A 27,622-nucleotide genomic window follows, 5' to 3' on the forward strand; every position below is an offset into this window, starting at 1 on the left:
GGCGCACTAAACTTTTCTACCAGTAGGGGGCGGGCAGCAGAAGTGAGCCGGAAACAGAAGAGCTGAACGGGAAAACATTAGCACTTGTGCAGTGCTTTGAATTTCCCTCCTTATTAGTTCCTGCTGATGAAGGGGAGGGAGAGAATTTTCTGACGCTGTTTTACAATTCCCCCCTCGCCCAGGGCAGGTAAGAACAGCATCTTCACTGATATGGGTGGATCTATTCTTTAGTTTTTCCCTAACTTCTATGCAACTTCAGGCTGATTCTCTCTGCATGTGACTTGCTTATATTTTAAATTCTGCAATGTGTGAGTTTGCTGTCTATCAATCATGTTAAAGTTGCCTTATATGTTACAAAAAAGTGTTTTTAGTCTATTTTTGTGAAAGAATTCTTCATTTGTGTCTGTGTAATAGCAAATTACAAGCATTCTTGTGTCCTACAGATGTCTGTTTCAAAGCACTCCCCCACTCTGTGATGCCAGACACAGCTCAGAATGATACATGTCAACACACTGCTCCTATACATCACAGCCTCCATTGCTGTTAAAAGTTTGGAGTTCAATTTTGCAATCTTTTCTAATCTGGCATCATAAATCTCGTTTCTCAGCACAATCCCACATCGAATAGCCCTAGCTAATGCTGCTGTGAATAGTTATAGTTCAGCAGATTAATAATAGTAATATTATTGTGTGTGGTAAATAGACCTTTATGAAAATCCAGTTTGGATACTGCACAGTTTAATTATTCACAGCAGTCCTGCCGTGCTTTATGGCAGCTGAGATCCTAATATTCCTCTGTATAATTGTGTCCAATGAACAGATTAAAAAAACTAATATTCCAGTGGAGTTGCCAGCTATCACCCTCACCCCCAAGCTTCTCCTCACAATTTTAAGTACTTTGTTGTTTTTCCAGCCAAGAAAATAGCGATGCACTAAATTAGGTTAAAAAAAATAATTTTATAAAACAAATAGTTTCACAGCAGGAATAGTCTGTACAGAGAGATCCCATAAAACTACGGCATCATAGGTATTCCATGTACTAAGCACAATTCAGCAGGAACAGCCCCCTAGTCCAAGTCTGTACAGAGAGATTCCATAAATGAATACCAGCATTTTCCTTTACCGTAGAGCAGGAAGGTCAGAGAAGTTTATTAAAGAATGCATCATGCATTTATTATAAAAATGTATAGCTTCATGGTAATCCATGGTGCTCTACACGCATTTTACACTAGTAACCAAAATTTGCACAAATTATTTTTTTTGTGCATATAGCCTAAAAAATGAGGGAGCATTGTCTCTCAGCTGCCCTGCCTGCCCCAACCCCAACTGGCTGCAGTCAGGGAAAAGCAGACACTATTTGCCACCCACCCTGGAACCCTATGGCAGTCAGCAAAATTCCATCAAAGGGGCCCCGCCAAAATGGTTCCAATTGGGCCCCGCAGTTGGTAAGACCGGCCCTGATGATGTCATTAAATTAGGTGTTGATTGTATTAGCAAGATTGGAGCTTTGATATGTTATAAAAACCTTCCAGGGAGAGGTGCAAAAACAGCATTGTATGCGGCAGACAATAGATGTCGCACCCCCCGCCTCTATTCAAACTTTGTTTTTCAGTTTTTACATATATGGCTTCTTTAACACCCCTTTTGAATCAGACGCTCTCCTGGTCTAAAATTTGGACTTGCCAGTCTTCAAACGTGTGTCCATACAATGCTCTAAAGCCAAAATTCCTGGAACAGTAGGTTTACCCCAGGAAACCATATTTTTGAAAAGCACAGATTCTGCTGAATCCAAAATGTGTAACCATGTCTTTCTAATCCTAATTACCAAACATCAAAGCTATTCTAAACATAGCCGTTTTTATAAAAATGTATGAAAATTATGAAAAAATACCTCAAAAGGTTTACTTTGCAAATTCATATATCCCACAAATAGGGTTGCCACCTTTATGTCTGGCTGAGACCGGGCGGGGGCGGGGGGGGTGTCCATGACGTTAGTGGACGTGTCTGTGATGTCAGTGGGTGGGGCTATGACGCGGCGATCAGCGATTGCCCGATCGCAGTGTCAATCAAGGGAATCCCGCCCGGTTTTCCTTATTTGGAAAACCGGGCAGGAAGTATAGACCCGGGCAGCCCCTCAAAATACCAGGCTGTCCAGGTCAAAACCGGACAGGTGGCAACCCTATCCACAAACCATAAGGTACCAAGCAAAAACATCCTAAATATGAATGTTAGGGGTTCACTGATGCCCACTGTGCATGGAATTACCAAAGAATCTGGCGCTCAATCTGACCCCAAAATTAAGTTGCATACAAATTGTCCAAGAGGTCACTTCAGCTACTGAGAATCAAAACATTTACTGCATTTTGGGGGGTAAAAACATAAAAACATAAGTTGACCCCCCAAAACCATATACAGTATTCCTTGCTGCTCCATTGAGTCCCCCACCTATCGATGTCCTCACTCTATTCACTGTCCTCTTTTACCCTTTCCCTTCACATTCTGCTGAGTTACCCCCACACTCAGCTATCTGTCTCTAATAACCCTCTGCCTCACTCTATGGGGCAAATTTACTAAAGGGCGAAGTGACTAACGCTGGCGAAAATTCGCCAGTGTGACGTCATTTCAGATCTTCGCAGATTTACTACCGGTCACTGGCGTAACTTCGCTAGAGAAGGAGATAGACTCTAGCGGTACTTCGCTCCTTAACGCCTGGTGAATTTGCACTCTGGCGAATGGACGTAACTATGCAAATTCATTAAAATGCGGATTTTACTGAATGTTATCTCTTGCGCCAGACTGTAACTATAGGGAATAAAATTCTACAAACCACTGGCTAGTAATTGTGCTAAGAAAGTAGAAAATATCAAGTGCTGTCTTGGCAAACCATGAGTTTGTGACGGTAATAGAATGGCAATGTTATACATGTGCAACAGGTACTACTTTATATATTTATAGAAAAGTTGTTGTTAGGTTTGTGTAGAAACCAAAATATGGGTACAAGTAATTTTTGTAATATGTTTTCTTCCATGCCCCCCTGGAAATTTTTTGTGGATGCCCATGCATGCAATGTATAATTTTAATCAGACTGAGAGGTGAACCTTTGCTGATTGTAGACTAGGGTTGGGCAACCTTTATCACTTCAGATCTTATACCTTAAACCACTCAGAATTTTTTAAATGCCCCTCCCCCCAGTGTAGCTGTGCTGGGTTGTTTTCACTATCTCTGATCTAGGCATTTATATAATAGACATATCTAGAGCATCAATGTAAGCCTGTAATGGGTGTAAAGAATAAATCTGTTGCTCTGATTCCAGAACTAGACTGAACACAGAGATGGGTGGTTAAATTAATAAGGGGAATGGGGGGGGGATATGAAAAATATGAAGGCAATTATTCAAACTGGGCCCAGGTGATGACTTAATGCAGATATGAAAAAATCCTCTGAAAGCTGGTCACAAACAGATCTGCCCAATGGACATAGTTTTAACTTGGGCAAGGTCAACATTGTGTTATTTAATGACAAAGAAGGCTGCAATTCTTTAAATGGAGGCCCATGAGACCTATTATCCTTGGGGCTAGGTTTTTCCGCTACAGGGGAGCTGCTCGTCAGACGGCAGCAGTGGAAAAGTAACTCCTGGTAACTTTAAGAACCGAAATTCTGAATTTTTAATTAAAATTGGAGAGCGCAATTGCAATGGGTGCAAGGGGGGGGGGCTAAGTTGTTGGAGACCTGAGCGACTTGGAATGCGTTAGTGAGACTTCCTTTGTGCACCTATACTCTCCCGTGCAGTTCTACCCATAGTGCCCTGTGGCTACTTACTTGTATCTAAACTTAGAACATTAAAGTGAATGCATAGGAAGAGATTTTAACCCCTGTAAAATTTTCAAGTATACCCGGTTGAAGCCACAGAGATGCTGCTACATCAATGTGTCCATGTTGTGTTTGTATGTTTATATATTGGGCTGTTGACTGTGATTGTAAATGTTTGGGGGTCATGGCTTTTTTTCAAATTAATATGGAATAAATGTAAGTATTTGTTTGCTTTTAAGTTACCAGAACTCAAATCCTTTTTCTATTTGTATTTCGTACTTTTGATCTATAGAATGCAACTGTTTACAGGGTGTTCCATTTGTAATAAAATATGGGTGTATTAAAGGGCATCAGGAGGCCAGTTCATTGGGAGTGGTCCAGTTGGTTAATGCTAACCTTAGACCCTAGCAGCCATCTTTGTCCATATTCCCAGTGTTTTCTTGCAGTACCCTGGGTCAGTGCATGAATAATGTAATGATTTTGCTAATTTTACTCTACTGCACTAGAACAAGTCAAAGGCAGTGCAAGGAAACAAAGGGATTATAGACAAATATGGCAATTTGGCACTACTGTAAAGTACCTTGAGATGGATAGAATGTCAGGCCAATGTCCAAGGTTCCTAAGGGTGAATAACAAGTTGGCACCTTAATTATGTGGCTTTATTTAGGTGTAAGAGAGTTAAAGGAGAACTAAACCCCCCCATGGTCAACAGTCCGCACTGGCCCCCCCTCGCTACCTCCCCCCCTGCTAAGTGTTACCCCAGAATTGTGTCCCTTGTAGGATTACTGACCACATATGCAGAGTCAGTGCAGCGGCGCTCACAGGGCGCCATCTTTGAAACTTCGGTAATATTCGCAAAGTGAGTGCCGTACTGCCGCATGTGCAGTTGGAGCAATCTTCCGGTTCACGACAACTGTGCATGCAACGTAAGTGACAGAAATTGCTGAAGGGAAGGAAGAAGACCTGAAAACTACCAAAGCACCAGAAGATGGCGCCCATGAGCTCGGCTATGCTGATTTTGCATGTGCGGTCAGTAATCCTACAGGGGGCAGAATTCCGGGGTAACACTCCCCAGCAGCCCTTTACCTATCCCTGTGCTCTCCTCAGCAGCCCTCTACCTATCCCTCTGCTCTCAGATTAAGTTTTCTCTTTAAGGTTCCCCATAAAATGCTGCCCATTACTTTTCTAAAATTAAGATGCTGCCCATTACTTTTCTAAAATTAAGATGTCCCAACCTTGGGACCCAGTTAATTGAACAGTTAATTGAAAGTAAGAACTATACCTGCAGTCCCCATAACCCCACAAAAATGACACAAACAACTGGTTTGGACTGAAATCACAGATTTATTAATAGATAAATGAGATGAAAAGTGGGGTCTGTAAATGGGTTCCCTCGCACCTGCGGCTTCTAACTAAACTCCTGATGGAGAGGCTGGAGAGCCGCAGCTGGGTAGGGAGCCCTTTGATCCTGAGGAAGGCAAAAAAAAACCTCTGAAAAGCTTAGGCCCAGTGGCGTAACTACCGGGGGAGCAGGGGGTGCAGTCGCACCAGGCCCGCTCCCCCTCGGGGCCCTCCTAGGGTTGCCACCTGTCCGGTTTTGAACCGGACAGCCCGGTATTTTGAAGGGCTGCCCGGTTCAATGCTTCCTGCCCGGTTTTCCAAATAAGGAAAACCGGGCGGGATTAGCTTGATTGACGCCGCGATCGGCCAATCGGCGATCGCGACGTCATAGCTCCGCCCCGTGACGTCACGGGAACGCCCACTGACGTCACGGGTACGCCCACTGACGTCACGGGACCACCCCCTGTCCGGCTGGAGCCACAGGGAAAGGTGGCAACCCTAGGCCCTCCAGAGCCACTAGATTTTTTTTTTTTTAACAATTGCTTTTTTGCCATTCTATTTTTCTTCTGGCTGGTCCGGCTCTTTTTTTTTTGTGCTGGCTGGTCACTTCCCCCTGCCGTTGTGCTGGCTGGTCACCTCCCCCTGCTGTTGGGCAGTGTTATCTCCGGTCCGGTTTCTGTGGAGCCGCTCTGCTCGAAGGTATGAGGATTTCAGCTGTCTACAGTACATAAAACAACATTACTACTCTCTTATTATCCCTTTTTAGTAAACTTGGGCTATATGTAGATATTTTATTTTACGTGTGTGTGTGTGTGTGGGCAGTCATAGTGCTTTGTTGGAGACATGTTGGAGATTTTCTTGTGACTTTAATATAACACTCAATGAAATGTGCATAGAATGTCAAAATGCTGCATAACTTAACTGAAAAAATGAAAGATACATGCTTGTAATATGGTATATGCAGTATAAAAGTTTTCAGCCTGCTGAATTCATCTTTTCCCTCCACATAGCCATTCTATTAATCAACTCTATGTACCATAAGGATATGGATTTTTGTTAAAAATATCTACTACTTCTTTTCAGTCTCGCTTTAAAAATGGTATGGTGTCCATATTAACAGTGGGATAATAATAATCTCTGGGAAGGGAGTGTGACTGTGGGATAGCAGGTATAGTAGGGAGAGATGGTGCCTATAGTAACAGTGGATAATAGTCTCTGGGAAGGGAGTGTGACTGTGGGATAGCAGGTATAGTAGGGAGAGATGGTGCCTATAGTAACAGTGGATAATAGTCTCTGGGAAGGGAGTGTGACTGTGGGATAGCAGGTATAGTAGGGAGAGATGGTGCCTATAGTAACAGTGGATAATAGTCTCTGGGAAGGGAGTGTGACTGTGGGATAGCAGGTATAGTAGGGAGAGATGGTGCCTATAGTAACAGTGGATAATAGTCTCTGGGAAGGGAGTGTGACTGTGGGATAGCAGGTATAGTAGGGAGAGATGGTGTCTATAGTAACAGTGGATAATAGTCTCTGGGAAGGGAGTGTGACTGTGGGATAGCAGGTATAGTAGGGAGAGATGGTGCCTATAGTAACAGTGGATAATAGTCTCTGGGAAGGGAGTGTGACTGTGGGATAGCAGGTATAGTAGGGAGAGATGGTGCCTATAGTAACAGTGGATAATAGTCTCTGGGAAGGGAGTGTGACTGTGGGATAGCAGGTATAGTAGGGAGAGATGGTGCCTATAGTAACAGTGGATAATAGTCTCTGGGAAGGGAGTGTGACTGTGGGATAGCAGGTATAGTAAGTAGAGATGGTGCCTATGATGCAGTGCAGAGCTGATGCTGTTTGTCACTTTGAGCAGGAGACCCAGCACTAAGCAAGTTCAGTCAGCGCTTCCCCTCACTCACTAGCACTCCCCCAGATTGGCTGTTCATATCTCGGGCTTTGAGCTGGTATAACCTCTCAGGCCCTGATTGGTCAAACCACTGTTTCATAGCTGAAGCAGTGCCGGTGACATAGCTGTTCCCATTCAGCACAACACTGTAGGCAGCACACGGCTCCTCTGCGCAATGCCACCAAGTCCCTCTTTACAGAACAGGACATAGAGCTGACCGAGCACCTGTAATGCTAATCCTCGCCCTACTACTTGCTCTCCCAACACAGTAATTCTGTATTCCAGCCCAATGCGTGGGGGTAGGGGGGCCCAGTTTTAAATTTCTGTACCAGGGCCCTTAGGGGTCTAGTTATGCCACTGCTTAGGCCAATCTGCTTCACTTAGAGGGAAAAATTCCTTCCTGATCCCTTAACGGCGATCGGATTTGCTCCCAGGATCAATGCCCCTGATCTTGCTGGACAAGAATATGGCTGCATGCACATGAGCTTTCCCGCCGCTTGGTGTCCTCTGCATTCCTCTCCGTTCCATTTGCCTCCTCGGTGGCCTGCAGACCCCCGCACCTGCAGCCCGACAGATGGACGGGAGAGGAATACAGAGGCCTCCTAGTGGCTGTAAGGCCCATGTATATATGCCATCTGATGGTAAATCTACCTGTACTGGGAGAAAATAAGTCTGTCGGGTTATAATTCAGTCACAGCAGTCCTGTCTGTATGTGAGTTTGTCTGTCTGTCTATAGTCCTGTGTCAGGATATGAATGTATGTATGTGTGTACATCTGTCAGCCTGTATAATGTAATGTGTGTGGTGCTGTGAGTGTGGATGTATGGGAAGTGTGTGTAGCACCCTGTCATATCACCCTGCCAGCTGGAAAACATCCTGGGTGCTCTGTAGGTGGTACATTGGGAAGATGCTGTTCACTGGGTGCTGTTCTTCCTCTGTTTATCTTGCTGGCTGATCTCCTGACAAATATCTGTAACAAATAGAGAAAATGGAAATTATTGGGGTTATGTGTCAGAATTTCTCAGTTCATCTCTAATATCAGCAACTGCCTTTCCAGCCTGCACCGGTCTCCTCTTATACATAGGATTGAATATAGGAACTGGTTTTTCAGTGAGGCATAGACCAGAAGTGAGCCAACACTATATGAGAATGTGTGCATGTAGGCGTGTATAATAGATATTTGCCGCTATTGTTAGTGTATTTAAGGGTAAATGTAACATCACAATACTCCTACCTGCTACATCCTGAGCATGACCAGATCTCAAAGCCGCAGCTGCCGCCTCCAATCACCATGAGCTGCTTCCTCTCCATGTTACTGCCACTGATCTCCTGATGACTTTTGGGAAGAGCCTTTTCCTAGGTGTTTGCTTTGCTGGGATTCTTGGTTGGTGGTGGAACCAAGTCTGGAAAGTTTTCTGGAAACACACCTGGCGTTAACTTGCACAAAAATATGTTGTTGGATGATACCAGGTGGGTGATTTTACCCATGCACTCCTGCCATAAGGGGCCTGAACAGTCTCTAGGGTGCACTCTATTCCAGGTGTCATATTGCAATATTTGGTCTGCAACTCTAAGGCAGCACTGAGCTAGGAGAGATGGTGGGTAGGAATGGAATCCATACCTTGTCATGCTCAGTGCTGCAATGCCTCTAGCAGCAGTGAAGGCATTGGCTGCTCTGTTGATTTTGGCAGCTGGACATTCCTTGTAGGACACTCTTCTAAGGGAAAAGTGTTCCAGGAAATACTTGATGGTGGGAGCCCTTAGACGGAAACACAACCTCCTTAATACCAATTTTTCTAAATAGTACATTAAGGGAGCTGTGAATCCATCTTCACAGAACAGCAATAGAAACATATTTTAGGGAGACTCTTCTCCATTACCTTGCAGGCCAAATAAAGACAAGTGGCACCTATGACCTTCAGGCTGGCAGCTTTTAGGGGAGTGCAGGCCAGAAAACTTTCCAGGTAATTGACAGCGAGACACAGGGTCTCAAAGTCCAGTCTAAAGGCCCTGTGTGCAGCAATCATGGTGGTGATGACTTCCCTCCAAGATGTTTCATTGATGTCGCTGTGATTCCCTAAAAAGTTGTTAGGTGCGTTATCCTCTTCCAGGCTCTTATGGAACATGTAGCACATTTCTCCATAATCCATGAAAGTCTGCTGTGTATCTGGCATCAGGTTTCCAAAGGTGCTCCATGGATCCAGTACAACTGCACTGCTGCAGGTCGCTTGCCGGTTGCTCTCATACTCAGGGATAGCTAATCTCTTTCGCTTTTTAATATAATTCTCCATAACGCTCTCTCTCTCTCAATTGCTGCTCTCTCCTCAATCGTCTCTCAGCAACTGTCTCTTTCCAGCATGTGCTCTACACCGATTGGCTGGAGATGTGTCTCATGGACAGAGCTTGACGTAAATCTTTCTATCACTCAAGCCAATTACTGACCTTTAACTGCAGTTCTAGTGCCTCATTTTATGCCCAAATCTTCAATTAGGTTTTGGGTATCTGACTTAGCATCAGGGGAGATGAATACAAGTTTTTTGAATATGAAAATATTTCCATGCGAACATGAACATCCACAGATAGGGGCAAGAGGGGGCACTTGCCCCCCCCTGGACTTGTACCTTATAATAAAGGATATTCTCTTGCCATATGTATAAACATTCATTTGTTCTTTTTTTATATGCACATTTCTTAAAATTACCATTAAAAACCTGCAATAAGCTTGTAACAGGCTTACATTTTATCGTCAGCACCCCTTCTAATAATGGACCATCCCAATGCCTATTCTATTGCTCAGAGCAGCAGTCTGGATTTAGCTCCGCCCCTTCCCTCTGTGAGATGCTTCCTGCTCCTCAACTGTGTGTGGAATGAGAGAATCAGAGTAGAGAATCTTCTCCTGTTGAAGCAGCATCTTTCCCAGGGCAGATGAGTGTGAATCTGTTGTGTTAAATTTAGAGTGTGAATGTCAGTTTATATGTGTGTGTGTCTTTGTGTGCACCTATGTCTGTGTGTAATATTAACTATTCATGTTAATGTGTGTAAGGGCAACTGTGTTTTTAGAAGGAATGACAAACCCTGTGTGTGAGTTATAAAGACTATAATGAACCTGTGTATAGCTGTGTAACTACATTCATTATTGGATTTTATAGGTACAGGTTGGCTGTGGGTTTTGCCTACAACCATTCTCCCAGTGCATTTGCCACAAAGCACATTAAAGGGGACCCGTCACCCAAAAAAATTATTCAAAATCCTAATTTATCAGATTAGTCAAGGAAAATGAACTTTAATTACACTATATAAATTATTTGAATCTTGTTTCCTTCAGTCTGGGAATTCATGATTATAGCAAGCAGGCAGCAGCCATTTTGAGGACACTGTTATTAAGACAAGCTTTGCATCATCTCAGAATTTTGTTTGTGCACCAGAATGGGGGACCTGATGTCTATCCCCATGCCCTGGCCACACAGTTATATGGTAAAGAGAACTGGGGGAATGTGTGGGGAGCAGTGACATCTAAGAAGTGCTGAATTGAAAGTGAAAGTAATTGTCTGCCCCGCCTCTATGCCACGGGCATAGAGGAGGGGCAGACAATATTTGATTGACAGCTGAGATTTTTAAATGAGCTTACAACAGCTATGAATGCTTAAATAAAAAATAGAAATTGGATTTCATGTTTAATTTGAAAAGGACTTTTATTGTACAGATTTTTGTGTCTGGGTGACAGGTCCACTTTAACCCCTACAGTTCCTTGTCCCTCTGCTCCATTGTATCCCCCGCCTATCCATGGCCTCACTCTATTCACTGTCCTCTTTTATCCTTTCCCTTCTCATTCTGTTGAGTTACCCCCACACTTCACCTCTCTGTCTCTAATAACCCTCTGCCTCACTCTATATCTGTATAGATAGAAATATCTATAATAGTATAATATATATTTTGCACCTCATCCCCTTCTCCTGTCCTGTATCCACCTTGTTTATTTTTGGATGACTTATCTTTTAACCCTTCTGCCACTCTGGGAACAAAGCAGCTTTCCCCTAGACTGAAATAGAATGTATAAACATAGATGCTGTTAGTAACATTTTGCTGTTGTTAACCCGACCCCATTTTACATTTTTCAGGGGACCAGAAAAAAGTCAGGGAAATGTATCATGCATTAGATATTCATACCTCCCAACATTTTGGAAGTAAAAAGAGGGACAAAAAAAATTTTTCCGCATGTAGCGCAGCAATTTTTTGACCACACCCCTTTCTGTGGCCACACCCCCTAATTACCATGTTTGTTTTACAAAATTTGGCAGGTTATGAAAGTTTGAAAATATTTCTCCTTATCTAAACTGTGTTTTTGTGTCTCAAAATTGTTACAAAGTATCTTATTTGCACCTATTAGTTATTCTGGGCTCTCTGCTAAAAGCCAATTAAGTGAGAAACTTTGTTTCTTTTTCTGGCTGTTCAGTGCAGAGAAAAGAGGGACTTTCCAGTACAAATGAGGGACTGCGGGTTGAGCTGTCAAAAGAGGGACTGTCCCTCCTAAAAAGGGACAGGTGGGAGGTATGGATATTGGTGGGGCCACAAAAATAGTATAATGTATGGAATAACTTAAAATTAGTGTATCTAAAATGGAGGCTTTGCTGTATGTATCCAGCTGTAACTAGAACTCAAGAGGAAATTTTCTGCGGATGACCATGTCCATTCGTGCAGGGAATTACACAGCAGCAAACTAAAGACACTCAAACCAGGGTGTAAAATTTGCGCAACCCAATGCACATTAACATGTTCACTAATACTGGTTATCCTCCATTGTTGCTGCAGGCACAGGCCTGGCAATCTGTGGGTTGTGGCAAATGCCAGAGGGGCTGCTATATGGCTCCATAGAAAGTTACCATAAAGTGGGCTGGTAGGGGGCTGTTTGGGCCTTTGTGTACTTGGAATGACAGGGCCTATTTTGACTCCCAGTCAAGACCTGGACAGGCACTACATGGGGAGGCTAGACCTAGAAATGTTTGCACCCCAGATTGCCCCTCGTTTGCCCACGTCCACTAGGGTTGCTTGCCACCTTTTCCTGAAAAATATACCGGCCTTCCTATATTCTTGCAGTTTTTTCCTATTAATAACATTGGCATCAAGCATAATTTTTACCGGCCAGGTGGCAACTCTAACGTCCACACGTGGGGTGGTGGGCAATGTGGCTGTCTGGCATTGCCTGGCACTTTATGTGACTGGTTGAAGAATAAGTTCCTGCTAAATAACAAGGACCGGACTGGCAATCTATGGGTTCTGGCTAGGGTTGCCACCTGGCCGGTAAAAATGATGGTTGAGACCAATGTTATTAATAGGGAAAAAAGATAAATATATAGGAAGGTCTGTATTTTTTTCCAGAAAAGGTGGCAAACCTAGTTCTGCCAAATGATGTCATAGAAAGTCGCTATTTAGTGGGCTGGTGGGGGGCTGTTTGGGCATCTATGTACTTGAAATGGCAGGGCCTATTTTGACTCCCAGACCAGTCCTGTAAACAGGGCCGCCATTAGAAATCACGGGGCCCCGTACAACAAAATTTTTGGGGCCCCCTGGGCCCCGCCCACACTGACGACCAAGCTCCACCCCATATCCCGCCCACTCCACATCGCAGTTAAAAGACCACACAGACATCAGCGCTAAAAAAGTAACCCCCCCCCCACACACACAAGTTGTAAAAAGCTATTGATGGTCAGGGCCCCCTTATGAAAAATTGGGGCCCCAAAAAAAAAAAATTTAAAAAAATTTTTTTTCTTTTTTTTTAAAAAAACATTGGTGGCAGGGGCCCCCTTATAAGTTGAAAAAAACTTGGGGCCCCAACAAAAAAAATGTAAAAAAAACTAAAAAATAAACAAATATTGGCGGCAGGGGCCCCCTTATAAGTAAAAAACAAATTGGGGCCCCCAAAAAAAATTTGTGACTTCGGGTCTTTTCACCGCTTCAGGACTTCAATTTCGGCTATTTTCGTGAGTTCGGGTCTTTGCGCTGCTTCAGGACTTCGGCTTCGGCTGTTTTCGTGACTTCGGGTCTTTTCGGCGCTTCGTGACTTCGGCTTTTTCCGTGACTTCGGGTCTTTTCGGCGCTTCGGCTTTTCGGCACTTCCGCATTCGGCAACGCAGAGGGAGGACGTACGGCTCGGGTGCTCGTAAGGGGGGCCCGGATCTTCAAAAAATGCAGCGCTGCCGGGCCCCCCTTCATGCCCGGGCCCGGTACGCTTGTCCCCCCTGATGGCGGCCCTGCCTGTAAATAACTATTGTAAGGCTTTGGTAGTAAAGCTGGCTGCTTGTGGTGTGGGTAAGGGTCTTTAGCTAACTAGCAGTTTTGACTTTCCACGTCCCATGATAGCCAGTTCAGAGAAATGTTGAGTAGTGGAATAACTGGATTCACTGACTGCCTTAGATGCACGGTGCGTAGTTATTTCAGATCCCTCCGCCCGGCTGACCTCTACAACCACATGTCTTAACACAACAGCCCCTCCTTCAGTCTAAAAGGGACGAGCCAAATCCATATCACGTGATCCCATTGCCCGCGAAATCTAAGTAAATAGTTCCCTTAGCTTCCGAACTAATAGCCAATCACAGCAACGATTGTGTGCGTGACGTGCGTGTTGTTCGAGTAACCCATCTGGTTTCGCGCCGCTGCTTTATACTATTGCACTCAGGGATGGCAGACATGGCGCAAACGCGAGTGACCGATTTTTTCGCTCAAAGTAAGCGGGGCTCCGCAGCACAGAACTCCAAGAGGCGTAAGGTAGAAGTGTTGGAAACACGCCGCACTCGTAGTAGGACAGCTACTGTGAAAACCGAGGTGTTACTGAAATCACCCCGCACACCGGAACGCAATTCTGCTTCAGTGACCCAGGCGTGTATTGGGCCTAGCAGTAAGAAACGAGTGCGCCAAGACTCTGACTCGGAACCGCTGCGGACTGAACAAAGGCAGGGCAAATCGGCGAGGAAGAAGCTCAAGTTGCCAGAGGGGGAAAATGGAGGCGTGGGACAGCAGGTAAGACCATTAATTCCTTCCTTTGGGCTTCAGTGTACGACGACTGGAGTAAAAGAGCAAAATATGCGTATTCCTACTCGCCTGCGAATGGTTTGTTCCACGTATAGGATTGTAATGGCGGCCTAACCTTACTGGGAATTGTGGCTATAGAATTGGGGGGGTTGGGTGGAAAGGTCACAGGTAGGCCTCACCTGGCTCTGCAGACTACACAGGAAGCATTGTGCAAAACTGGCCTTCTTGTAAGACGTGTGTGTGTGTGTGCTTTTCTTTCTACTCCAAATGGCAACAGGCAGTCTAATGTGCTGCTCATTCACCTTTTCAGTTTAGTTGGTTTCACACTGTTCACAACAAATAAACACTAATTTCAGTTGCTTTCCATTTTGTGTTTTTATCTTCTCCCCCCCCCCCCAAAATTGAAGTTTAATGTTTGTGTGTCTGGTAGTTCAGTGATAGTTAAACTATTACCGGACACCCTTTGTTAATTAATGAAACGATACCTGGTGCACAAAGGTAGAGGATCGGCCGCCTCACAAACAATCTTTCAGAAAGAATCCCAAGGCACACAGGACAAATGCAAGCAAGCTGCCTTGCGTGTTTATTGCAAAGTGCAACGTTTCGGGGTTGCACTCAAGCGAGAGAAAGGGGCGTGACCCCGAAACGTTGCACTTTGCAATAAATACGCAAGGCAGCTTTCTTGCATTTGTCCTGTGTGCCTTGGTATTCTTTCTGCTGGTAGTTCAGTAATCCAGTAGCATGCTGAACTGTTACAATTTGCTACATTTGCTTGATACATTTCTCTGCAGCATCTGAGAAACATTGACTACAACAATTGTGATCAATTCTAACTGCTGCCTTTTAAAGGGGAACATAACTGACGCTTTTTGAAAAGTAAACACAATTTCAAGCAAGATTACAATATACATCAATTAAAAAATATGCAAACTTTGCATGATTTCTAATGGTTTGGATAAACTCCTTAAGCCTAGCCCCCCAGCTCTCCTCCTGATCTCTGACTACTTTGCTGAGCTGGCTGACTACCGTTACTTTGTACTAATTAATCCTCTAAAACGAATGGTGTCTCCCCAGTCCAGCAGTCAAAGAAGGCTCTCCTCCACCCTTCAAAGACACTTTTTTTTCAAGATAGGATTGCTGTATACCTAAAAGGTAACCATTGAGGGGAAAAAAACAGACAATATAGTGTAGTACTTATGAGTAAAATGTCCACATATACTCTAAAAGTTGTTCTAAGTGTTAAATTCACACCCAAATGTTTTGTTGCACGCCACCTTAATACATATGCATTTTACCCACTAAGGCAGTGGTCCCCAACCAGTAGCTCGCGAGCAACATGTTGCTTTGATGTTGCTCCCATCAAAACAGATGCTTATTTTTGAATTCCAGGCTTGGAGGCACGTTTTGGTTGCATAAAAACCAAGTGTACTGCCAAACAGCCTCCTGTAGGCTGCCATTCCATATAGGGGCTACCAATCATCCAATTACAGTGATTATTTGGCACACACAGGAACTTTTTTTCATGCTTGTGTTGCTCTCCAATTCTTTTTACACTTACATGTGGCTCACGAGTAAAACAGGTTGGGGACCCCTGCACTAAGGATACAAGAAGATTATAAGCGAACCAGGACACCTACCAATCTTAAGGCCTTTATTTAACTTACTTCTTGTAAGTATGATCACCTGCTAAACTCGCTAGGAAATCGGATTGTGGGCTCTTGTTGCACTACAAGACACCACGGATGAAATTTCTACTTTTCAATACCCTTTGTTCATAGGGGATTGTATTCCACAGAATGCATATGTATTAAGGTGGCATGCAATAAAACATTTGGGTGTGGACTTAGCACTTAGAACAACTTTTAGAGTATATGTGGACATTTTACTCATAAGTACTACCCTATATTATTTGTTTTATTTTTTCTCTATTGGCCCGCACCTTTGAGGATAACATTTTTACCCAACACGTGTCCTGTAATGAAACTCAGGGATTCTGTTCAGGAGGGACAAAGATAAGAAATGTATCAATTTAGAACAGTTAGTCGGCAACCCTCCTCCCAGAGCTTCTTTAGAAGGTGAAAAATTTAATTTACATTCCATTCTAATAACTATCACAAATAGAAAGTGATTGCAAAACGTCTTTATTTCTGGTGATCTTATCAAAACCAACTAAACTGGAAACCGTTTTTGAAGGTGAACACTTTTAAACTCGCTCCAATGAGTGAATGTATAGGAGCCTGGTAAATTCCACTGGGGCAGGGGCTCGTGTTAATGACAACCTATGTAAAATGCTACCTATCTGTAAGTACCAATGTTCTTTACAAAAAGCGGAGATATGTAAGTACAGGTATGGAACTTGTTATCCAGAATGCTCAGCCTTTCCAGATAAGGGATCTCTTCATAATTTGGATCTTCATACCTTAAGCCTACTAGAAAATTATGTACGCGTTAAACCCAACAGGCTGACTCTGCTCCCAATAAGGATTCATTATATCTTAGTTTGGACCATGTAAAAGGTATTTTATTACAATGAAAAAGGAAATGATTTTTAAAAACTTTGATTATTTAGATAAAATTGAATGTATGGTAGATGTCCTTTCTGTAATTTAGAGCTTGCTGGATGACCGGTTTCCAGATAATGGGTCCCATACCTGTACAAGCTTACTTAACGAGCATGATGAAAGTTACTGAGCAGACCTATATCAAATTCCAATACCTTAAACTGGCCACCTACTTAGTTTGCTGAGCTATGTAAACTAGGAAATTAAATTTTCTCTTATTTATACAGCACCGCATGTTTTACACAGAACTTTACATGGATTTTTCATTCACATTGAATCCTCGCCCAGTGTACTTGCAGCCTACAGGAGGCTCTGTTTAGGGCAAGGCCAGAAATTGTGTTTTTAATAAAACCACATATGACCGTAAACATGCGTTGTTTAGCACGTAGGTTTCTTTTCCCAACATGCACTTCTCATTGTTCTCATTCCCCATAATTCCCCTGGCTGGAAATAGAAAAGTTATTTTGAAATAGAAAAACTTTTTTTATATGCAAAATGGAGCAGGAATGATAATCCATAAACAAAGTAATTACGTCAACTTCCGTAAAAACGTATGTCATTTATCTCGCGAGAATTTGGACACCATATTTAAAATACGCTGTGTTTTTACGTAACGTGTGGTTTCAAACTTGCAGATCCCATAGTCTTGATTTGGTAGTTTATTGACGTACTGGCATTTCTGCTAAAAAACGCCAATACTTCATCCTGTGGCGGATTTCAGCTTGCAAACGCCCTGTGAGAATTGCCATAGTGTTTTTTTCCATTAGTTTCAGTGGTAGTGCAGCTTATGCGTATTATGCCCGACAGCTTTTTTTAAACGTAAAATCGACACGTCTGGCCCAGCATTACACTGGGCTTTTATGTAATAAAAACTTGCCTAGAATTAAAAAAATAAACACCTGTTTTAAGGCCACTTTGAGCAACATGCAAGTTGGTGATAAACATGATTTCTCATGAGCCACTGGTTGGGAATCACTGGGTTAGACCATTAGAAAACAATTAAAGCGATTTTTTTTTTTTTTTTTTTTTTTTTTTTTGCGTCTATACCATGCAGCTGCAGTTGGCTTATCTTGGTGGGGGTTGCAAGAGGAGAGATGGTTTTAAGACCGAGGCTTGGGTTCATCTTGGATAATGACTGCCTAAACCAGGGATCCCCAACCTTTTGAACCCGTGAGCAACATTCAGAAGTAAAAGGAGTTGGGGAGCAACATAAGCATGAAAAATGTTTTTGGGCTGCCAAATAAGTGATGTGATTGGCCATTTGGTAGCCCCTATATGGATTGTCAACCTACATTGAGGCTCTGTTTGGCAGTACATCTATTTTTTATACAACTAAAACTTGCCTCCAAGCCTGGAATTCAAAAATAAGCTCCTGCTTTGAGGCCACTGGGAACAACATCCAAGGGGTTGGAGAGCAACATGTTGCTTACGAGCTACTGGTTGGGGATCACTGGGCCCTAAACCATAAATTTAGTCAATTTATCATTTTCATAATGAGGCAGTGGGCATCATTTCTCTACAATCTACAATTAATAGTATGTGTAGCTTTCTCTAATCTCGCCCCAGATCACGGTTAATTTCTTACATAGGAGGATTCTTTGAGGAAAGTCTCCTTGTAGTGATGGGCAGGTGAGCCCCAGTTGTGGGATTGGGGTGAGTGTAGGGTCAAACTTGAAGCAGGACTCTCCCCTGTGGTGGCTAATCCCACTTCCGTTTATATTGCTTTAGATTTCTAGTCCATGCAACAAATTGGCTTTGGAACCTGTTATACCTAGTTCGCTTGGGAAGAAGATTAAGGACATGGTGAACGTATCTTTATCTCCAAAGATGAAGGAACTTGCAAGAAACCCAACTACACCCGAGACAAAGGTATGACTTGATTTGCTTCTATGGCTGTCGGCTAGTAATGCTGGCACTTTGCAGGCTCAGGTTAAAGCATGAATATCTGCATAGGGGTTGGTTGTGGGTAGCTACAGGCCAGCTGCAGAGCTCAGTAAACTAGTTGTGTGTGAATTGCTTTTCTCAATGCTTGTAAGGGTGGTGTGGCACACGCTGCTATTCGGGTAGATGTTGCCCATCGACAAATCGGCTTCAGGCAACTAATCTCCCCGCAATGCCTACCCGTCAGCTAGTGTAAATCGCCGGCAGTATGGCACTCTGATTGCTTCGGCTTTCCGAAGTTACCTCGTGAGGCAACTTTGGGCGACTTCAGAAAGCCAAAGTGATCAGTGTGCCATCCCACCACTGGTTTACATTCTAGCCGGCGGGAAGGCATTGCGGCGAGATTCGCCCGAAGAGGCGATTTGTCGCTGGCTGACTAATCTTCCTGAATAGCAGCGTGTGCCACAACCCTAAAGAAGGGGGTTCCCCTTTTAAGTTAACTTTAGTTGTAAAATTGCCTGTTCGAAGAGCCAAATGCTCTGTAAGACTACACATTTATTGTTACTGCTACTGTTTATTACTGCTCTTTCTATGCACACCTTCTCCTATACAGATTGCAGTCTTATTTGAATCAATTCATGGTTGGTAGGGGAATTTGGGCCCTAGCAACCATATTGGTGAAAATGCAAACTGATGAGCTCCTGGGTAAAAAGCTAAATAACTCAAACCATGAATGATAAAACATCAATTGCAAATTCACAGAATATCCTTCTCTACATGCTAACATTTAATTTAAAGGTCAACAACCCCATTAGGTGCTCTGTGTTGATTTTTCTTTATTTGATTTTACATTTCAGTTTTTTCACATTTTTAAAAGCCTTTTTTATGAATTTGTGCATTCATACACTTGCTTTTGATTAGTCACCAGCAAAGGAGAATCTCCTGGAACTTAAGTCCCGTTTGCAGAGGATTCAGGAGCTGGCACAAAAAGTTAATCTTCCTGCTGCATCTTCAGAGGGCAAAGTCACTATCACAGATTTGAAAGCAAGGCTCAAGCGTGCTCAAGAATTAGATACAAAGATCAGAGTAAAGACAGACAAGACAAAGATCGAAACACAGGTCGATGAGCTTACAGAGCAACCTGTCCAGGAAAGGTGAGGTTCATTGGATTGAAATGCATGCGATTTATTGCTAGTGACCAAATCAGAAACTCTTAAATCTAATTTGATTATTATTAGTGTTTGTATTTAAAGGGATTCTGTCATGATTTTTATGGTGTAGTTTTTATTTGTAAGGCAGCCATCTCAGGTCATTTTGTCTGGTCATGTGCTTACAGAAAGAGCCAGCACTTTTGGATGGAACTGCTTTTTGGCAGGCTGTTTCTCTTACTCAATGTAGCTGAATGTGTCTCAGTGGAACTTGGCTTTTTACTATTGAGTGCTGTTCTTATATCTACCAGGCAGCTGTTATATTGTGTTAGAGCTGTTATCTGGTTACCTTCCCATTGTTCTTTTGTTAGGCTAAGGCCACACTAGGCGATAGCGCCGCGATTTGACTCGCGGCGACTTTTCGCCGCAATCGCTGGGGAAACTTTTGCGCTGGCGTCTATGGGGAATCGCCAGCGTAAAAACACACGCGGCGATCTTTTTTCTATTGTCGCTCGAAATTGCCTCGCTAGGCGATTTCGAGCGACAATAGAAAAAAGATCGCCGCGTGTGTTTTTACGCTGGCGATTTGTCGCGATTCCCCATAGACGCCAGCGCAAAAGTTTCCCCAGCGATTGCGGCTTAAAAGTTGCGGCGAAAAGTCGCCGCGAGTCAAATCGCGGCGCTATCGCCTAGTGTGGCCTTAGCCTTAGGCTGCTGGGCGGGCAAGGGAGGAGGTTTATATCACTCCAACTTGCAGGAAAGAGTGACTGAAGCTTATCCGAGCACAAGTCACCTGACTGGGGGCAGCTGGGAAACTGACAGTAAGTCTAGCCCCATGTGAGATTTCAAAATTTTAATATAAAAAAAATCTGTTTGCTCTTTTGAGAAACCGATTTCAGTGCAAAACTTTGCTGGAGCAGCACTATTAACTCATGCGTCTTTAAAAAAAAACTTTCCCCCCCCCCCCCATGACAGTATCCCTTTAAAGTTAAGGCATCTCGCTACATTTCTGGCCACTCTGACTCCAGATACCCAAAATTGCTTCTGAATCCACAGCTCTGGTTTAACCAGTGTTCTTAACCTATGTTAAAACCAAATTTGAATCAAGTTGATAGTACAGGTATGGGATCCATTATCCAGAAAGCTCTGACATACTTGAAGTTAGACTCGGTATAATCCAGTAATTACGATTTTTAAAACGTTTTTTGTCATAATAATACTACAGTACCTTGTATTTTATCCCAACTAAGCTGTAATGAATCATAAAAGAAAAACAATCCTATTGGGTTTAATGTTTTAAATGTTTTAGGGGACTTAAGGTGTAGTGATCCAATTTACACAAAAGCCTAGGTCCTGAGCATTATGGATAACAAGTTCCATCCAATTTTTGGCACTGATCTTCAAGGTAAAACAAAGCACAGAGAACAAACCTTCTAAATGCCATCTGTTTTCACTGAGGAATGTAACTGAGCAAAACTTTGTTGGGAAAATATAATATTTAACAAGTTGAGGAGTTCCGTTACACATGTTTACTTTTAAAAGTTCAAATAGTGTTTATGCAACTTTTCCAGATAAGCCCAGCTGAGTAATTAAATTTAATGGGGTGGGGGTTATCTGATCCAAAATATACTGGTCCAAAATCACGGATTGTTATTAAAAATAACACTAAAATATACAAAAATAAACTTAAAAGGTGTCTTGGCTACTGCAGCCGTAGTGGCTGGATGTTATATTTATCTCCTCATTTCTTTCTAGTGACAAGGCCCCAGCCTATCAACGTTTTCATAATCTTGCTCAAGATACAGCTCCAGGTCTGACTTTGCCATATAAATATAAAGTGCTTGCAGAGATGTTCCGGAGTATGGACACAATTGTGGGAATGCTCTTTAACCGTTTAGAGACTATTACATTCTCCAAAGTGAAACAAGGAGTTCAAGACATGATGAGGAAGTTAGTAAACATTATAACTTGATAAGCTAAGATTTTATTTTTTTTTAACTGATTAAACTGATAATTCAATCTTTTGAACCTCTAGGCAATTTGAACAACGTAATGTTGGTCAGATAAAGACTGTGTATCCAGCTGCCTACAAATATAGACAGGAAAAGAACATTCCAACCTTCAAGGATGGAGTAAAGAAAACAGACTATCAGCTTACTATAGAGCCATTAGTCGATGAAGGTGGGTAGTGGATCCATTTGTGCATTTAGATGCTGCCCATGTTTTACAGACTCATTTTCTTAATATCCAGATAGTGACTTTAATTTCATATTAACATGCTTTTCCTTGCAGGTGATAAGCTAAATGGGCGTCTGCATCTTTCAGCATCACGTTTGTTGGAGCGCAGGCAGCTGTTTCACCGAAGTCTTATTAGTATAGTCAAACAGCATCACAAGGTACATATTTTTATTTTATTTTTTTTAGCACTTACCACTTCTGTTTCTAGTTAGATTTTGTTTGCAGTGAACAAATACATGTTCTAGTTCCTTTATAGAAACTGATTACCGATTAAAGGAACAGTAATAAAAGAATATTATATAGTATTGTTTATATAATTTAGCTGCTGTGTGGGCAGCCATTCAAGTTGAATATGGCAAAAGTGCTAACGACAGATAACGGATAAGCAGTGTAGAATGATGGGTTTAATATAAAGAGGTCAAAAGCTGTTCATGTCTCTACAGGGCTACAGACTAAAGTTAGGATATTTGTTGCCAAGAAATAATGTTATATTTGTGGGTTCTAGATAATCTTCTGCAGTTCCTGTTCGTCATTTGTTGATAATTATACATATTCTGACTGACAAACACTAAGGGATTTATTGTGTCATTAATATGTAGGAAACAAAAGGAAACTAATAAGAATATGAATATCATATGTTTTTGTTTATAAACATCTTTGTCTTTTCATGGAATATTTTGTGCTGTAATATAGGTTTTCCTGGCATCCCTAAATCCTCCCATGCTTGTGCCAGATGATAAATTAACCCGATGGCATCCACGTTTTAATGTTGATGAGGTGCCTGATATAATGCCTGCTGAACTTCCATTGCCACCACAGGTGGACAAACTAACAACTGCTCAAGAGGTGTTGTCCAAAGCTAGAGGCTTGATTACACCAAAGGTAAGTGGCTTTTGCTTTATCTTACTTCTAGTGCGTTTGTAACAACGACTTTCTGTGCTATTGGTCAGAATCTAAATTTTTTTTACAGTAAAGCTGGCCATATATGGCAACTCTTTTAGACTTAACTAGCATAGGCAACTAATCTGCCTGACCCGTATATGGAGCCATCCAACGACTGACCCAGTCACATGTAGGTAGTTAATGCATCAGAACGTTCATGTGGTCCTGATATACATAGTTGCATGCTATGATGACATTGTTAGCCCTGGGGCCAAACAATTGGATAAGCTCTTTTGGCCCAGCATGCGTGTGGCCAAATTGGCAAAGATCAACCTCGCCTAATGAGCGGGTCCATGTATGGCCAGCTTAACACTGTGTTGTATTCCACCCAAGCTCTTGGGAATGCAGCCAAAAGGAATTTTAGGTTGAAGGGTGAAGGCTTTTTCAAATCTACTAGATAAAATCATATGAATAGCTTATTGGAGTAAGATGCTAGATAAACAATTATGGGGTTATGTATTAAAGACTGAGTTTGCACAGGAGCAGTAACCCATAGCAACCAATCAACAGGAAGCATTTACATGTCATCTGTTAAAGCAGACATCTTATTTGTTGCCATTGGGCAAAATGAGTACCTTTTATTATATGAGAGGTTAATGTCTTAAGAACCACAGTAACATTGATATAGTTGCATGGTTATTTATCTCAAGCTGCCTTTTGTGGTCCTAATACTGGTCAGGGCCACCATTGACTTATAACATCTGAATAGCTTACTACAATAGAACCTCAATTCACCCAGGGGACCGAATCTCTAAACTTTTGCAATTGTCCCAGTAGTAAGTCTTTGCTACAGTTTTTAACTGTTTTCGTGGCCATGCAGCTCCAGAGAGGAGTAGGATTTGTGTTGATGTAATTGCAAATCAGTGGCACATTCTGTGTCTGCGATTGCATTGCCATTGTGTTTGAAGACAAAGTTGCATTGTTAGCTTATAATGGGTTCTATGGGAGACAGTCTTTCCATTCTTTAGAGCTTTCTGGATCGCGGGTTTCTGGAGAATGAATCTCATACCTGTATGAGGATTAGCTAACATCCTGCATTGTGAAAAGCTGTTGGTTTCTTATTGTTACAAAATTGTTCTCTTATAGATGGAAAAAGCCCTTGCAAACCTGGCTCTGAAAACAGCAGAGAATACTGGGGTAACAAAAAATGTATCCGATGAGACAAAACCTGCAGCAACAACTTCCACGTCAAATGCACTTAAAGGAGTATCACAGTCTCTGCTAGAACGGGTAGGTTGGATTCTGTGGTTAAATCCACATCTCTAGGAGGTGGAACATGAAGAGCACCTACTAAACAAGTTTACAAAGATTAAGGGGCAGATTTATCAAAGTATGAATTTAGAACTAGCCACAAAAACCCCACTCCATTTCTTTTCATTCCTATGGGATTTTAAAAGCATGTTTATCAAATGGTGAGCTCCATTGATAAATTTGCTTCTAAAAAATCCCATAGGAATGAATAGTGGTGAGTTCTTATCTCACATTTTGATAAATCTGCCCCTAAATGAAAGTTTAGGTTGGAGTCTCTTTTTACCAAGACCTCGCACTTTTGAAGTTATGGTCAATATGATTTTTTTTGCCCAGTTAGCACCTTGCATTAACTTAACTTTTTTTTTTTTTTGCCAAAAAAGATACGTGCTAAAGAGGCTCAAAAGCTGCAAGCCATAATGACCCGCAGACCTCAACAAGAGGAGCGTCTTCTCATGATGTCCAGGCTACCAGAACTGGCTAGAATCCTGCGCAATGTGTTTGTGGCTGAAAAGAAGCCAGCTTTGACTGTGGAGGTCACTTGCAACCGGGTTATAGCCAGCTACCGTTCTTCCATGTCTCCAGGTGAGAAGGATTTTCACTTATGGGACATTAAATGTGTATGTTATCCAAGTATATCTTTGTAAATCTAATTGCGCGCAGCTATCACAGGGATATTGAGTGGTCTCATTGTTAAGCAAACAGTATTTTTTTTCCCATTGTAGTCCTTGTTGCATAATTCAAAATGAAACTAATCAGATTTGGAAATTTACTTTTAGACTAAGAATTAAAGGCACCTACTGAAAGTATTCTGTATATTGGTTTTGTTACTCCAGTTGTACTTTAATAGGCCTATCCCCCCCCCCCCAAGTTTATATAATTATTTGTTTTTGTTTTTCATAGGTGAGATGGAGAAACACCTTGCTTTGCTATCTGAGATCCTACCTGACTGGCTCAGCATTCATCCAATCAGAAAGGATACTTACTATAAACTGAACAAATCTATGGACCTTAATCTTATTATTGAACGACTGGCTAAGAAAACTAAGGAAGAAGAGTCTCTCTAGTTTTTTTTTTTTAATTATTTTTTTTTTTCCACTGGATGGATGTCTTGTTTTAAAATTTCAAAACGTGCAATTTACAGTTGGCAATCGGTGTATTCGGATCAAGTGATTAGGTGCTTTAATTTTAAGGATGCACTGAATCCAGTATTCGGTTCGATATTTGGCCTTTTTCAGCAGGATTCGGATTTGGCCAAATCCTTCTGCCTGGCCGAACCAAATCCTGATTTGCATAGGCAAATTAGGGACAAGAGTGAAATTGTGAGACTTTTTGTAACAAAACAAGGAAGTAAAGGTTTTTTCCTTCCCACCCCTAATTAGCATATGCAAATTAGGGTTCGGTATCCTTCTCAAAATAGTGGATTCGGTGCCTCCCTATTTAATTTACAGACAATACTGGTATATTTGGATTGTGCCTAAATATTTTAGAAACGTTAAAACACTTTGCATAATGATGGACGCAACTTGCTGTGGTAGTGTATGGTGCTGAATTGTAAGACCCCTCTCCAGCTAAAAGATCAATATTGATAGGTGATTCATTAATCTGCATGCCTCCCCCTATTACATCATGCAAATTATTGGAGTGCTGCTGAATTTTTTTTTTTTTTTTTCTATTAAACTTTAAACACAAGTGAGATTCAATGCATGGAATATTTGTTTCTTTGAAGTATTTGTACCAAAATGGCAGTATTTCAGCTGTTGGTGACAGTGTAACATAACATTTTATGCTGCGGAACATCTTATCTTCATTTAATTAAAATTACCACTGTGACTGCCTCTAAATGGCAGAGGCTGCTGCAACATGAGTGCTGACCACCAGTCTCCATAGACATGCAGATTTACCTTCATGTTGAACGAACAATTGTTCAGTGCCATCTCCCGACCTGCCACTAACCATTCAGATCAAATAAAGTAGTAAAAGAACAGATCAGACTATGTTCTGCCCCTGACAGTAATTGTACGAAAGTTATGTCCGACAAAAGCAACATGCAGAGATATTATCGGTAGCCAATTTTCTAACCTGTCAGATCTTCTGAACGACCGATCGCCATGGCACGAAATATGTCGGGACTCTCCACACACAGCCCAAAAATCATATGAAGCCAAGATTCGTGCGATCAAGTCTTTGTGTCTATGGCCAGCTTTAATTGGAAATGCCGATATATAGAAACAAGATGCAAACCCTAAACCTAACTGAACAAGACTGGTTTTGTTATCAAAATTGCTTCTCTAGCAAGTAACAAAATATCACTTGACGTGTACACATGCTATGTATAGTTTGGTCAGCATTAATGCAAACAATGTTTACCTTTTTGACTATTATAATGGGGCTTTGTTTTACAGAATGTCTAGAATGTTTATACAGTTGCACCCCCTCCATACCTGTTTTCCAAAGCAATTTATTGTCTTTACCTTTGGAGTAAACTCATTTTTTACAATCAAGTTTTGGTCTTGTTTATTAAAATGGTTTGTAAATGAAAAGCAATGGATGACAAAACAATTTTTTTTTTTTTTTGTCTTTGGTTGTTTTTTACAGATATAGTGTGGCCATATATGCGGTCACTTCTACAGGTGTAGCTTGCTTCAAGTTGGATATTGTTTGGGTAGCAAGGAAGGACACTCAAGGTGATGGCAGGGGTTTACTGTAATGTGTGGCGTTGACAATTGCCCTTGACCACCCCTTTGTCACAGGCATGCGTGGGTATATAAAGTAACAATGAGGAATGGGAGTGCGAACACAAGTCTGACCCACAACCTGCTAGAAATGTAGCGCTGTCCCAGACACACCAACCCCCAGGTTTCTGGTCAGGTTGATCAATACTAGTTTCCAGATAAACCACAGCAGATTCCCTAGGCTTACGTATTAGTACAGTATAATTGAAATTTAGAAATATAGTTTTAACCAATTTGTAATTGCTTAGATAATAGAGAGGATACCAATATTAATGTTTCTTAAGCCTTTATTTGGATGATTTACTGTGCTGCCTTTTGAACTCCAATTGCTTTGCATCCTACAGAAATTGGCTAACAGGGCTAGGTAATGTGCTGCTTCCACAGAAGGGGAGCCTGCCACTTATACTAGATTTTTTTTAGAGAAAATCGTCACCACAGCCACCCTGAGGAAGTGATCAAGGGAACCGGCAAAACCGTCGGCTTTTGCAGCAGTTTGATTCATTTACTGATAGACTCAACTGGAGAAGCCTTCCTGGTCCCAGAGAAGTCCAGACTTTTGCTTTGCTTTGGGTACTATGTGCTTTAGGATCTGGCTATCCTTTTGAGAAGAAAATCAGTTTTGCAAGTGATTTAAACATTTATTAAAGCAATATTATACTATTATTTACATTATTTGTGGATGATGGGGAAACTACAAGGCAACAGACTTTATTGTAGGCATCAAAATAAATCTTGAGTCCCGAACGGGGGAATCTGTGCCGCATACTTTACAAAATTTCTGCCATAAATGTCTTACGTGTGGC

General features: G+C 42.0%; 1 protein-coding gene and 1 pseudogene across 2 annotated transcripts; one reads left to right on the forward strand and one right to left on the reverse strand.

Annotated features, from left to right (window-relative positions):
- Nucleotides 1–8,301: 8,301 nt before the first annotated feature.
- Nucleotides 8,302–10,249, reverse strand: LOC121393230 (annotated as a pseudogene).
- Nucleotides 10,250–13,323: 3,074 nt separating this feature from the next.
- On the forward strand, nucleotides 13,324–26,588 carry cdt1.S (chromatin licensing and DNA replication factor 1 S homeolog). Of its 2 annotated transcripts, XM_018260503.2 has the most exons (10): nucleotides 13,329–14,054; nucleotides 18,356–18,496; nucleotides 19,430–19,662; nucleotides 21,412–21,606; nucleotides 21,692–21,837; nucleotides 21,949–22,052; nucleotides 22,588–22,776; nucleotides 23,923–24,066; nucleotides 24,468–24,669; nucleotides 24,988–26,588. In XM_018260503.2, exons 1-10 carry the CDS (start codon nucleotides 13,716–13,718, stop codon nucleotides 25,149–25,151), a joined length of 1,857 nt encoding a protein of 618 aa, XP_018115992.1. In that variant the 5' UTR covers nucleotides 13,329–13,715; the 3' UTR covers nucleotides 25,152–26,588. The 2 variants fall into 2 exon arrangements, with proteins under 2 accessions (XP_018115993.1, XP_018115992.1); XM_018260504.2 differs by lacking the exon at nucleotides 21,412–21,606 and having other exon boundaries at nucleotides 13,324–14,054.
- The last annotated feature ends 1,034 nt before the right edge of the window (nucleotides 26,589–27,622 follow it).

The sequence above is a fragment of the Xenopus laevis genome, chromosome 4S (assembly GCF_017654675.1).
Source record: "Xenopus laevis strain J_2021 chromosome 4S, Xenopus_laevis_v10.1, whole genome shotgun sequence".
Classification (NCBI taxonomy): domain Eukaryota; kingdom Metazoa; phylum Chordata; class Amphibia; order Anura; family Pipidae; genus Xenopus; species Xenopus laevis.